Source organism: Mirounga angustirostris, unplaced genomic scaffold (genome assembly GCF_029215605.1).
Source record: "Mirounga angustirostris isolate CCGP_5_RB_7025 unplaced genomic scaffold, mMirAng1.0.hap1 SCAF_4, whole genome shotgun sequence".
Lineage (NCBI taxonomy): Eukaryota > Metazoa > Chordata > Mammalia > Carnivora > Phocidae > Mirounga > Mirounga angustirostris.
Window position 1 is genome coordinate 119,304,494 of NW_026991712.1, and position 14,648 is coordinate 119,319,141.

At 34.9% G+C, this 14,648-nt stretch overlaps 1 protein-coding gene across 5 annotated transcripts in view; it reads left to right on the forward strand.

Moving 5' to 3' along the window:
- ZNHIT6 (zinc finger HIT-type containing 6) overlaps positions 1-14,648 on the forward strand; it is an 82,440-nt gene that overhangs the window by 21,115 nt on the left and 46,677 nt on the right. For 4 of the 5 annotated variants that reach the window (XR_010410868.1, XR_010410866.1, XR_010410867.1 and 1 more), the window contains exons 6-8: positions 12,002-12,070; positions 12,815-12,895; positions 14,359-14,436. The exons of the other annotated variant lie outside the window; for it this stretch is intronic. Coding sequence is in view for 1 of the 4 variants with exons in the window: in XM_045897286.3 (XP_045753242.1) it covers positions 12,002-12,070; positions 12,815-12,895; positions 14,359-14,436 (228 nt within the window). In the remaining 3 variants the exon portion in view is untranslated. The remainder of the gene's footprint in view (positions 1-12,001; positions 12,071-12,814; positions 12,896-14,358; positions 14,437-14,648) is intronic. 5 annotated transcript variants of the gene reach the window in all.

A 14,648-nucleotide genomic window follows, 5' to 3' on the forward strand; every position in this document is an offset into this window, starting at 1 on the left:
ACATCCTGTGATGTCCTGGTGATGAGTTTTTGCTTATTTAAAATTCCATATATGGGATCATATAGCTTACCCTCACTTTTGAATGATAGTTTAGCTGAATATGAAATATCTTGATATTTTAATACTTCTATTCAGTTATTTATTCCCTTGTCTTCTTACCTTTTTTGCCACTTTTGAGAACACTGTTTTTTATATAGTCTTTTTTTTTTTCTTTCACTTGCTTTTCAGATCTTCACTTTTGTCTTTGGAGTTCTACAGTTTCAGTATGATATGGGTCTTCATGTGATTTTTTTTTTTTTAATTTATCTTCCTTGGGATTTGTGCTTTCTGAATATGACAGTTCTGGAAATTCTAAGGCATTATTTTAATCTCTCATTTGTTTGTTACATTCGGGGTAATTTATTCAGTTATACAAGTCACTATCTCCTCAGCTGTGTCTGATTAATCTTATCTTTAGCTCATGCACTGAGTGTTTTTCTGTTTCAGTTTTGTTTTTCATTTCTAGAAGTTCTGTGTCTTTCCCAAATCTATCTGCTCTTTTATTTTTTTTTTATTTTTTTTTTTTTTAAAGACTCTATTTATCTATTCATGAGAGACAGAGAGAGAGAGGCAGAGGGAGAAGCAGGCTCCCAAGGAGCAGGAAGCCCGATGCGGGACTCGATCCCAGGACCCCGAGATCACGACCTGAGCCGAAGGCAGACGCCCAACCATCTGAGCCACCCAGGCGCCCCCAAATCTATCTGCTCTTTTAGATCAAACTATATTCTTTTCTCATGTTTAACCCTTAGTTTAATAATTTAGAACATTTATTATCTGTGTAAATAATTCCAGTATTAGAAGTTCTTGGAAGTCTGTTAGTGCTGTGTGCTGTTTCTGCTGACTTTTGACTATGGTGGCTGGTTTCCTTGTTTTTTTCTTCTAAAAAGTAGCTGTGAACACAAGTTGACGTAGAAGGTGGCATGCATTTGCTTATGCCAAGATACTCATGGCACCAATTCAGGATCCTCTTTAATTTCTTAGTCTTAAGTTTCTCAGACTATATTAGTAGGAATAACTTGAATCCCAACCAATTTGAGGAAACTACAGTTTCGCCTTCTCAATTGAGATCTTTCCCTCTACCCTCTCTACCTTTCTCCCTAGAGCCCGAGCTAAGGTCCACACATTTCCTAGTTGTCTTCCTTTGCTAGTGGGCAGGATTTTTCTGGTTTACACTTTCACTAGTTTTATGTTGTGATCCTAGTTTGAGGTCTCCAACATATGTGGGCCCAAGATCTTGTCTCCTGTCACCCCGTGGTTGTCGACAAGCCTCTCAGTACCAAAATTGGCGAAGGTTTCCAGAGCAGGTGTTGCTTTAGCATCCTTCCAGGATCTTTAGTTCCTGCTTCCTTCTGGTTCTGGAAGATATCTCTTACTTGCTGATGAGCTCAGTCTGTTTATTTTATTTCTCCAGGATTTCTTAATGTATGCTATTGAGAAGGTTTTCAGATTATCTTTTCTAAAATGTCCTAATTGTTTAAAATAAACACTGGCCCCAGGACAAAGGTAAGTTCAGTAGTGGAAAAGAGATGGATCAGGAAGACATGATAATTACTGTTCACCTGGCAATTCCATTTCTAGAAATTTATTTGATAGATACAACCATTTAAATGGAAAATGGAGTATGTACAAGGATATTGAGTGCAGTGTTGTTTGTAATAGCAAAAGAGTGGTATGAATCTAAATAATTTGCCAATAGTGGACTACTTAAATTATGGCATGTTTTTACAATGGAAAAAGAATGGAATAGGTCTGAATGTACTAATACGGAATGTCTAAGAGAGTCTAAGTCTCTCTTAGAGTATGAAGATGGTAGAAGTGTGCCCATTATTTAACAACAGTATGAATTAATAATTGAGCTCCAGTCCTGTTTTAGAAGCTAGCCACTAGATGTCTCTCTTGTAAAGAAATAACCTTTTACAGATTTGCAATATTACTTTTTTTCCTCCGGATAAAATTGCAGCATTCTAATTATATTGCAGTAATATACCCATCTACCTCTTTATTAGTGTCAGTAGCATTTTTTTCCTTAAGCAGTTATGTGGTGATACACTTCATAAAGCACAGTATTTTATTTGCGTGATGACCCAGAAGTAGTATGGGTTTGTACTTGACTGCAAACTGACTTTAGAAAAGAGCAAAGGAAAAGGAAATGACGGGTATAACAGTTGTGGTCATGGGGGGGACAAGTGGATTTTGCAGTGATCTAGTTTGGTGGAGGATTTCAGAGCAACAGCAGGGATTTAGAAGAAACAGTGTGAAAAAGTAGAAACTTACTGGTTCCCCAAACAGGCATTTCCTTATGGGGGCCAAGTAGGCAGTGGTGATGCCTGTGTGACATAGCATCACAGAGGTTGTACTTTTCCATAATAGCAATTAGCCAGCATTCATGGAAATGGAAAACACCCTTGGTTATCTTGGGGTCCCCATCCTGGTTCAGTTAGGGAAGTCCTTCCACAGTCCCCGGGTCGACTACTTCATGATATGCCTCGGGCATCTGTCCCTTTCCACGACCTTCACTGTAGCATTTATCAACTGTATTCTCCCATGCAGGCCCACCTTGTCTCACCCTGGACTATTGAGGAACTTGTTAGTGCCCTCCCTACCTCAGTCACTCAATACACAGCTGTCTGATACATCTTTATAAAATGTGTTTTTATTGTGATGATCACCTGCTCAAAATCAAGAAGTTAAGTGTAGGTTTAAGGATGGTCTTGTGGTGAGGATATCAGATGCAAAAGGATAAAGTAGTAAATTTAAGACAGTGTATGTAGTTTGGTGTGTCTAGAACTAGGTTGGGAGTTGGTAAGTGGTAGGGGATGAAGTTGGAGAGAGCCCCACTGGGGCTGGGCTTTACAGGACTTTATATGCCATGCCAGGGAGTTTAGACAGTCATACTTGGAGCAGAAAATGTTCCTGTAGGTATGAGGGACCCATACTAAATACGAATTTTCATAGTTTGTCCCCACCTGATTTCAACCGAGTGTACCCAGGCTGGTCACCATGCTTAATCTTAGAATGTTTTCCTCATCCATTATTTTCTAGCCATCTGTGAAAATACACATGATAGCTCATCTTCTCCATTATTTCTTTTTGCCGCAGTTTCTATAGTGCATATTTTCTCCACAGTTAATATGAAACACATGCTGCATTTAGTGCTGGCATTCGGTTTTTGGTAATGCATATATATCTGCTCTCCCTTCTGCATTCTAGTGTTTCTTAGTAGTGGCTTTATTGGCATTTTGAACAGGACAGTTATTTGTTGCGTGGGACTTTCCCATGCATTACAGGAAGGTTAGCATTTCTTGTCTCTGCCCACTAAAATGCCTAAAGTGCTTCCCAGTCTTGGAACAGTCAGAAATGCCTGGCCATTTCCAAATGTCCCCACCGCCCAGGTTGGTACAGCTCCCATTTGAGAACTGCTTTATTAAGTGCTCAAGTATTTATCAGTTATTTGAAGCAAAATGTACTTTTTCATTTCAGTCTTCACCTGCTATATCCATTTTCTTAATATACTGTCTACTAAAGCCAGTACCACATACTTAACCTGTTTCCTATTATTATTGTGTAGTGGTGAAACTAATTTTTAAAAGAGCAAAATGTAATATATAACTGGAACTTTTCAAAGTATTTTCATAATGATGTGAGACATATAAAATTATGGTTTTCATTCTCCCCAATTCCAGTAATTTTAATCCATGCTAAGTAACTACACAGATCCTTTGTATTCACTCTTCCAAAAACACTTATTATGGTACCAATCCTAATAAAATAGATGGATTATTTTTATGAGGAATAGTTATATTTATTCTTGAGACTTTAAAATTTGCTCTTGAAATGTATTTTAAAAGATAAAATGCCTGTGAGTGAAGGATTATGTAGATATTTTATATATTTGTTTTTTCCTCGAAGGTTTCAGAATTTGGTACATTTTCTTTCCACTTCAAATTAAAATAAGGTTTTGTAACTGATGGTGGAACAAAATGGTCTTTTCCTGAAATTCCTTCAGGTAGTATGTGCTGCTTCCAAATTTCGTGAGTTGACAATTTACAGATTAGTCTATCTTCCCCTTCTACTGCTTCAAAATGAAAGGTGAAACCTAGAAAGAAGAAACTTTAATTCCTTATATCAAGATGCTTGATGTTGCTTGAAATAAAATACCCAGTTCAAACCGGTTTGAGCTATAAAAAGCCATCATAACTGAATATCCAGAGGTAGGAGGGACTTCAGAGTTAATAGATAAAATGACTCGATTACATCATCAACAACCCAGTTTATTGCTGATTCTCCATTGTATCTTCAGTGGTGTCAGCTGAATCCTCATGGTCATAGGGTGCCCCTGGTAACAGTTTGAGTTGCAGTAAACGTCTAGGAGTGCTTCTCTCCCAGCATTACTGAACAGGAAGCCTGAAATTCACGATTGGACCACCTAGGTCATCTGCCCAGTCCTGAGCCTGAGCTGTTGTATCAAGGAAAATCTAGGATAGTGATTTTCTTAAGCCTGGTTAACCAGTTAAGTGCATGTCCCTAGAGGTAGGGAATGGGTTCCATTCATCAAAGTATGGTTATAGATTAGGAAGGAGGATAGTGGTAAGAGATTGCCAAGGAGGCAATTAAACTATAACTCATAAATGATTACAGAATACAAAGGCAAATATATAAAATATAACTGAGCTGCGTTTGAATTAACAGTACATAAAAATACATGGTTTGTTATTGAACTGGCAGTTCTGGTAAGTTCATAATGGTGTAGCTGATTAGAGCATAGACTCTGGAGTTACTGTACTGTCTGGGTTCAAATCCCACCTCTGCAACTTTCCAGCTGAATAATGACCTTGAAAGAGGGACTTTTCTCTATCTTAGGGTTCTCATCTGTAAAATGAAATAATGGCATTCATCTCAGAGTTATAAGAATTAAATGAATTAATACATGTAAAACATTTAGAACAATGTCTGACATATTAAAAGCACTTAATAAACTATTATTACTATTGCTGTTTGCTAGTGCTCTCTGGTAAAAGGATCTGCTGGTAGGTTTGATAATCTGTAGACTTTACTAATTTAATTAGTGGTACAGTATTCTGAAGATAGACATGTGGAAATTCTAGCTTTAGCTTACTCCCACGGAGTTACCTGTATTTAAAAATCAGAAGTAAAAATTTTAGGCATATTTGAACTGACATGATCTGTCATTGTGCTTCTCAAAATTAGTGAGAGAAGTTTCCCTTAATAATTACAAACAAGGGCTGAAAAGTTAATGTTTAGAATCAGTATTACTGTAGAATATACTATAGAAATATTTACTAGGGGAGTTAAGTAGTAGGATGATGAGTCTCTCTCTAAGCCCTTCATTTCATTCTTTAAAAACCTTTGTTGTTGGTGCATCGGGCGCCTGGGTGGCTCAGTCATTAAGCCTCTGCCTTCGGCTCAGGTCATGGTCCCAGAGTCCTGGGGTCGAGTCCCGCATCGGGCTCCCTGCTTTGGCGGGAGGCCTGCTTCTCCCTCTCCCACTTTCCCTGCTTGTGTTCCCTCTCTCGCTGTCTCTCTTTCTGTTAAAAAATAAACAAAAAAATCTTAAAAAATAAATAAATAAAAATAAAAACCTTTGTTGTTGGTGCATTAACCACAGAATAAAATCCATAGTGTTTAGCAGAACATTCAGGGCTTTTAATAATCTAAGACGAATCCAGATGTTCAGTTTCATCTCTAGCCACTAAACACTAAATTCAGTGTAAGTGGAATTTGGTTAGGAACTCGTGGCAAAATATTCTCAGTTAAAGGACCTGTGAATATTTCTGTTTTTAAGCTTCATAATTCAGAACATTGAATTGAATGTAGAATTATAACAATGGCAATAATAGTAACTAACATTTTTTATATGTTCTGAGCTCTCAACATATATTTGCTCATTTGATCCTATGATATAAATACTATTGTTATCTCCATTTTACTGTGAGAAACCTGAGTCACAGATTTGTCTCTTGCTCAATTCAAGATCACATCAAGTTTTATAAATTGTTAAGAGTAGGATTCAAGCACAGAGTCCACTTAACTTTCGCCCTGTCCTACCTCTGGTCCATACAGCATGTTGAGTATTCTTCCTCTGTACAGTATCCATGAAGAACAAAGTGCTTTCATATGGAAACTCTGTACTCCTCCTCTCTCAGCCATGTGGAAGGGAAACACAGTGCCCGGGATTGGTGGTTGACTTAGGCTCCGAACAGAAGCTTTCCTTGGCCTCATTCCCTTTGTTCGCATCCTTAATGCCTAGGGAGTCCTTTGGAGTCTTTGAGTAAATATTGGTTAGTCAGTGAGAGAGTGGAATGGAAATTGGTGATTTTTTTTAAGAACAAAAGTATTCAAGCTCATTTAAATTTTATATTAGAAATCTTAGTTCTTAGAATTCAGCCTTCATATATAACTCTTAGCTGTGGCATATTTCTTGAGAAAGATAGCTTTGAAGCTGTCAAAATGATTAGATAAGTAATCCTAGTTCTGGTTGGGTAATAATTTCTGAGATAAAAAGGAAATCTCTTAAAAGAACATTTCGAATAAGGAATATTTTTAGGTTGAAAAAGAATTAAATTAATTCTTTCTAAATTTAATTAATAAAATTAAATAATTAAATAATTAATAATGAATTTTAATTAATTTAAAATTAATTAATAAAATAAAATTAAAATTAGTCCTGTCCTTTCTAGGACTACCATCCTGTACTTTCCAATGGAAACATTTTTTACTTTGCTGATAAAAATTAGCAAATCATTATGTCAGAGATTTAATGGAGATATATAAAGTAGGATTAAGTCCTTCCGTAATGGCAAGAAATAACCATAGTTAAAAGTTTGGGGCATGTCCTTCATACTTGTAAACACATGTCTGAATATATATTTTAAGCATATATGCCCTCATTCAACACGTACATTTTTCTACCTTAGTGCATATAGTTCTGCCTCATCTTTTCATTCATTATGTAGGTCTGCTATAATTTATTAATCAGTTTTTTGATGATATCCATTCAGATTTTTTTTTTTCTAGAGTGACACAGTGGACATGAGCATATGTCATTACTTGTCCAATTATTTCCTGGGAATAAAATTCTTGAGGCAAAAATATGTGTATTTTTTTTGTTATGAATATTTATTTATAGCTTTTATGAAATTGAACTGCCAGAAGCTTACACCAGTTTATATTCCTATCAACAATGGAAAGTGTCCATTTCACCACACTTCTCTAGTATTTCTAATTTTAACAACATCTTATAAATCTGACAGGTAAAAATATTTCTATTTATATTTCTTTGGTTATAAATGAGCTTGAAAATCTTACTGTATCAAGAGATCAGTGCCATTTTAAAAGGATCTGATGCCTTTGTTTTCTGCCCTTTTTCCTTGGAATTATGGTAGGATTCCAGATATGAAAATTAGCAATTTTAAGTCATGGAGTTAGAAGAATAATTACAGGCATGGGTATAGAACTTCCATCCCCTGTAAATTTGTGTCATCATACACATACTATTTTCTTGAAACTGTGGGAGAGAATGACCCTTAACCGTTTCTAATAAGCATTAGCTGTTAAGTAAGTACCTTGTATTACCTTATTAAAACCAAGTGTAAAATAATATTTATTTTCCTCTTTTAATATATATATGTGTTTCTCAATCTTTTTTATTATTATTTTATTGCCTCCCAAGGAGCCCTTTTAGACATTTTCCCTTTAATTGCTGCTCCATGATATTTGATACCATAGATATACTGTGTACTTATTTGTCTTATTTGTTTATATACAGTGGCCCTTTGGAAGCCCACACACCATGGTATTTAAGATTTTTTTTAGCCCTTCCAAGAACAAACTTTACCCCCTTTGGGGTGATGCTGCCCACATTAAGAATGCATGATTGAGGGGATAGGAGAAAAAGCTTTGCTATGCATGGGTAGTTTTTTAGTTTCATGGGACTCAGAGAGAGGTCACTGTTCTCTTTGTCAGGTGGTCCAGAAGGGGACATTAGGTTTAACAACTCCCACCGTTTTCTTCACTAGTCTGTTATCAAATTCTAGACATAGTGCCTTGAGGTACCTAAGTTACTTAGAATATTTGGATATAGTATTTCCATTCGTGAGAACATTGGTAATTATGGCAAGGACACAGTGACATTATTATAGTTGAAGGCATTTTGTTGAATTTAGGGAATACTAGTCTTAATGTAGTAGGAGTAATAGTAAATGTTTTAACCTCTATCCCATTGGTTCTCATTAAGTGGTGATTCTGCCTCCCAGAGGACATCTGCAGTAATTGGGGGCATCTTTGGTTGTCACAGCTGGAAGAGTGGGTGTTGCTAGTGGCATCTCGAGGGATGCTGTTAAACATCCTGCAGGGGAAAGTGTCTCCCCTATCTTCCAACCACCACCACCACCACCCCCTTCCCCTCCACCCCGCCGCCATAACCAAGAAGTATGTGGTCCAAAATGTCAGCGCTGCGTAGGTTATGAAACCCTGTTCTAGTCCAGTGATTCTACTCCTTGGAATCTGTCTTTACAAAACAGTCTAAAATACAAGAACGTGTGTGTGCATAAAGGTACTCGCCAAAGTGTTACTTTTCCCTTTACAGTGTTCTTTTAGAAAATTCACTAATACAAAAAACATAAAATTACTCACAATCTCTCTCAAAATAATGTTGGGATTTTGGTGTATGTGTATTTTTGTAATTGGGGCATATATCGCTATATATAATTATGAAAAGTGGGAAACGAACTTAATTCTTTGAAGAACAAACTGATGGTTACCAGAGGGGAGGTGGGGGCGGGGGTGTGAAATAGATGCTAGTGCCTATCATGATGAGCACTGGTGGAACACTGTATGTTAACTACACTGGAATTAAAATTAAATAATTACAGAAACCTAATTCTTTGAGACTTAGAAGAGATTTGATTGCCCATGGCAGGACTACATCAGTTTCAGGAGCACTAAATAATTGGCAACTACTTTAGAGATAAATAAACTCAGCCATTTCAGGAATTCTTTATACAGTACCCTTCAACCTCTCTGTCCATTCTTTCACTTAAATCTTCTGTTCTGAATTACTGTTTGCAAATGCTTTTTACACTACCATAGAGTTAAAAGGTACAGGCAGTTTTTCAATGAAGCTAACTTAATTTTGTGTACCAGTAGAGGTAAATGATAGACCCATCCCTAGGGATAGTCTTTTATTTTTTTCTATACTGTAATTTAATATGGAAAAACAAATGATAAAAAATTGGAAGCAGTCATAATGTCTATCAGTAGAGAATGGATAAATAGATTTTGGAATTTTTCACAAAATGAAATACTGTACAACAGTTTATTTTTTTTTTTTAAAAAGATTTTATTTATTCATTTGAGACACAGAGATAGAGAGAGAGAGCATGAGCAGGGAGAGAGGGAGAGGGAAAAGCAGGCTCCCAAGGAGCAGGGAGCCCGATGCGGGACTCGATCCCAGGACCCTGGGATCATGACCTGAGCCGAAGGCAGACGCTTAACCATCTGAGCCACCCAGGTGCCCCTGTACAACAGTTTAAACTAATGAACTAATCTGTATGTATTATAAATCTAAAGTATAATGTAAATGAAAAGCAAGGCATAGGATATTTAGATAGAGTATGATAACTTTGAAGTAAATGTTAATATTACACAAAATAGTATATTGTTTATAGGTATGTGTATGTATATATACATAAAATATAAAACCATGGATGGCAAGAATACACACCCAGCCTTAGGAAATTAGCTACCTCTGATGGATGGGAAGGGAATTTGATCAAGGAACAGTAGAAATAACTTTCTATTCCTTAGAAGAAAAAAGTATTTCAAACAAATATGGCAATATGCAAGTTGGTTTAATCTTGAGTATGGGTACATTGAGTGTTCTTTATACTCTTTTTCTTTGTTTTTGAAAAATTGCAAGGTCACATTTTTAAAAAGTAAACATACTTTTCAAATTTGTTCATGTTTGAACTGAGACCAAATATGGAAAGATTTTTATAATAGTCCTAATCTAACAATGTATATATAATAAAACAGTAGTGAATGACTTCTTTACAATCACAACTAGTTAACTATAGCAAATAAAATTATTTCCAAGGGCTTTTCTTCCTTTGTTTTTGGAATGCTAAGTACTTTCCGAAGGTATTTAGGGTCTACTGAATGTTAAGAAAGATAAATGGTTCTTGAAATTACTCAAGCAATGATTGGAGTAATTGAATATGATTTACAATTCCATAAGATGACGAATTCATTATCTTTTTTCTCCCCTATAACTTAACATGGAAAAAACAAATATATTTAGAAAGAAACCATATTATACATTAAGATTAAAAAATCAGTTTATTTCTTACTAAGAAATGTGGAATTGGGTGCCTCGGTGGCTCAGCTGGTTGAGTATCTGACTTGGTTTCAGCTCAGGTCGTGATCTCAGGGTTGTGAGATCTAGCCCCGTGTTGGGTTCCACACTCCAATCAGCACAGAATCTGCTTGAGATTCTTTCTCCCTCCCTCCCTCCCTCCCTCCCTGCCCCCCCCCCATGCTTGTGCTCCTGCTCTCTCTCTCTCAAATGAATAAATAAATAAATAAAATCTTTAGGAAAAAAAAGAAATGTGGAATCTCTGAGCCTCTTGATGGTGATATGATGTGATACCTGTTTGGCAGATAACGAACATTGCAGAGTGTTTTGTTTTGGAAGAATTGTTTATTTAAAACCAGGAACTGTTATATTTGTATTCAGATTTTTTTAGAGTTTTTTCCTCTCAGATTTTAGACATCTGGTCTTTAAATTAGTAAAGTGCTTTATGGCTTTGTTCTATCAAAAAAACGAATACTAAACTTAACATAATTGTTTCTTATATGGTAAATGGCACTTTCAACATAAGCATAATCAAGCATATTTTTTTCTAGCTAATGCCAAAAACTGTCTTGTTATTAAAGAAAACTTCTATAAGCAGATCTGTGGTAGACTTACCATAACAGAAGGATTTTTACTTGCTTTTATGGTTATTGTCTTCTGACAAAAAGTTGACTAAATCATATAAATGTTTAGTGAGAGCTACTTAGATTGTATTAAAAGAAAATTATTTGAGATTTTGGAGCTATGCTGCTAGGGGATAGATTTCTAGTGATGCTGCTGGTCATTTGCCTGGACATACTGCTGGCCATTAACTTGCCAGTGGGTTGTTAGAAATTTTTTCTAAGTAAGGAAAACATGTAAAACCATCATATGGTGAAAACATTTAAATTTCTCTATTGGATTCAGTATTTCAAGCATTAAATTTTTTTTTAAAGAAAGAATGGCATATAATGTCACCAAATTTAGGTATGTTAAATAGAACATGTGGTCATTATGCTAAAATTAGACATTTACTGAATTACTACCGTTGATCCTGTATCAAACCAAAGTTTAGACCTGAAAGCAAAAGGACTCTAGCTCAGAGTGCGTTCTGCTTAGCAACCAACTTGTTGTCTACTGTTTTGCTACTGAATGCACGTACTCATTGCTCAGAAGTGTGTCTGCAGCCAGCTGGTCGCAACCAGAAAACATTTCATTCACCTAATTTCCAGACTAGTTAGGCAAAGACATCAGCTCATTGTTTTTAGAGATGAGCAAATTTATTTGTAAACTTCAAGTAGTAACACACTAATCTCAGAAGCCCCTGAACTGTGAGAAATTGCCTTCTAATTCAGGAATGTAAAGTCCTTGTAATTCAGAACTGCTGCACTTAATTTTATTTTCCTCTTAAAAATCCTTACAGGTATGTTGTTTAAAAAACACAGCCTCTGAAATCTTAGAAAAGAGAAAATAGAAAAGATACATTAAATCATTAAATTCAAGGAATACTTTTTGAATTAGTGTCAGAAAACAAAAATCCAAGAGGTTTGATTTGTGCTCAAACTTTTATTGTCTACCTTGATCCTCATATAAGATTATCTTCTAATTTAGAAAACAACAGTTTTGTTGGCATGTGAAGCTCCAGTTTCCTCAGAGTCAAGCTGTGTACATAGAAAAAAGGTATAGTATTACCACTATTAAGAACTTCTTTGTTCTTACTGTGTTTTTGTATTTACAATAAACTGTTAACTTATATGTGACATCATTAAATGTATGTAGAATGGATAACTAAGTTGTTATCTTTGAAGTTGTATACCAGACTAAAGTCACAGAAAGGACTTTATATGAATATGTATAATTGATTGAGGAAAGTTACTCATTGAAAGCATTGTCTTAATTTTGTTTTTACAGATTTATAATTCTAAACAATGTGCATATTTACCGGAAAGTTGAAAAACCTGAAATCCTTTATTTCCAGGGAAAGTAGTATCAATTTTTTACCCTGGTCTGATGATTTAGAATGAATAAACTTGAACATGCACTGAAATTAGCATCATTTGCAACCTTTTTTCAGATTTTATATTTCTGCAACTTTCAAATATATTTACCCTGAGTTCTTTCTTCTCATCTGTGAGCACAGGTGTGTGTTAAAAGAGGTTTCATATTTTTATAATTGATTTATAGGGAGCTTCTCAAAATACTGCTTTTTAGGACTTTTTAAGTGTGTCCAAGAAGTCTTTTTGAGCTTTTTTCCTAAGTAATTTTTGTTTAAAAGGATGTTGTATTTTGCCAAGAGTAAAATAAAAGATCTGTGTTCAGTCATTTAAATAAAAAAGCCACAAGATTTAGTAATTCCAAGTTAACACCATTAGTAGAAACTTATAATGTAAGTTTTGTTTTTTTGTTGTTGCTGTTGTTGGGAAGAGTACCAGATGATAAAACTGTTAATGAAATCCTAAGACCTTACATTGATCCTGAAAAGTCTGATCCTGTAATTCGTCAAAGGTATGGTTCAAAAATATTGTAATTTTCTGAAATTATTAAAAATGTTGAGGTACTGGTTATGTGCGTATTTATTATGTAAAGCTATGACTTTGTTAGAATATGGTATGTCAGTGCAGTTTACTTTCTGTGCCATTTCCTTGGTGTTTACTCAAGGCTTTGTCAGTCACGGATGATGCTTTTGGATAGCAATAAAAACAGTGTGTAATACTTAGTATTTACTGTTTTCCAGATCCTCATTGAAAGAGATAATAAATATGTGTTAATTAATTTAATCTTCATAGTAACCCTTTAAGGTAGATAACTGCTATTATACCCATTTTGCAGATGGGGAAACTAAGCCTTAAAGTGGTTAAATGATTCATATAGCAAATAAGCAGGGAAGATGGAATTTAAACCCAGGCAGTCTGGAATCAGAGTCTGCACTGTTAACTCTCAAATCAAACTTCTTTAAAGTTGAATCAAAAACATTGAAAATTAAGAGTTTCCAAGTAACTGTTAAAGACAGGGAATTCTGTTTCAGCCAAGTCTTCATAAAACTAATTAAGATACACTCTGCCTCCTGCCCAGAAATACAGCATTAACAAAAATGGTTAACCTAGAGTAGTAGAAAGATTCAGTTATGAATATCTGGGCTAGAATAGCTTGCTCTGTCCCTTTTTAGCTGTGTGATCAAGGAGTAAGTTACTTAACTTCTGGACCTTAATTTTTTCATCAGTAAAATGAGAATGATAATATCCACTAGCTAAGGTTATTTGAAGCTTCAAAAAAAAAAAAAAAAGGCATATATAAAGTTCCCAGTACAGGGCCTAGCGCACAGTAGGCAGCACTCAAAAAGGGAAACTATTATTAGAGTGTGAATTAGTTTTCCTGAGCAGGAACCCCTTTGACTTTGTTTTCTCCAGATGGTACCTGCTTGGGATATGAATGCTTGGTTTGGTTCCAGAGTAACCTGGTGTTTAAATTTTAGACTGGGTGGATTCTAAAATGTCTGGTCCAATTCTAGTTAAATCTCATCTTCTACTTCTAATAAAAGGTGTTGCCCAGACTGAACCAGATCCATGCCGTATATCAAGTAGTGTCTTTGGCACACGTATAGTGGTTGGATTTCTTTCCTTCTTATTACTGATAATCCAGTTGTTATCATTGGTCATGTGTTTGGCAGTAAGACAAAGTACCTGTCACTAAATTGGATACATTTAATTAAAATAAATAAAATAACAAGTTTAACTTAATTTAACTGAAATAGATATTTTTTAATTCAAGATATTTTACAGAGAGAAGAAAGGTAATTTTTTTAAATTCAAATCCTTGGTTAGAAAATATCTTTAACCTCTTTTCTATGCTTGGATAGTTGAATTTTAAGTATTATTAGCTACTCATAAATATTTGGTCTTCCATAGATACTATCTTGAAATATATTAAAAATCAGTTTTGCTTCCTTCAATATGACATTTTTATTTCAGGTTGAAGGCCTACATTCGCTCTCAAACTGGGGTCCAAATTTTAATGAAGGTTGAATATATGCAGCAAAATTTAGTAAGGTAAAATTGCTTCCCTCCCCATTTCTTTATATATTTTCTAATTCTGTAATATAATTAAGTAGCTTGATTAGCTTAAGTAGCTGGTTATTATACTACTATGATTTTCAAATTAAAATTTTAAAATAATCACACTTAGAGAATAAATTCAATTGAAAAATTACTCTGGTTAAAATATCTTAAAATGGCATTATGTACAAGTAAAAGATTCCTAA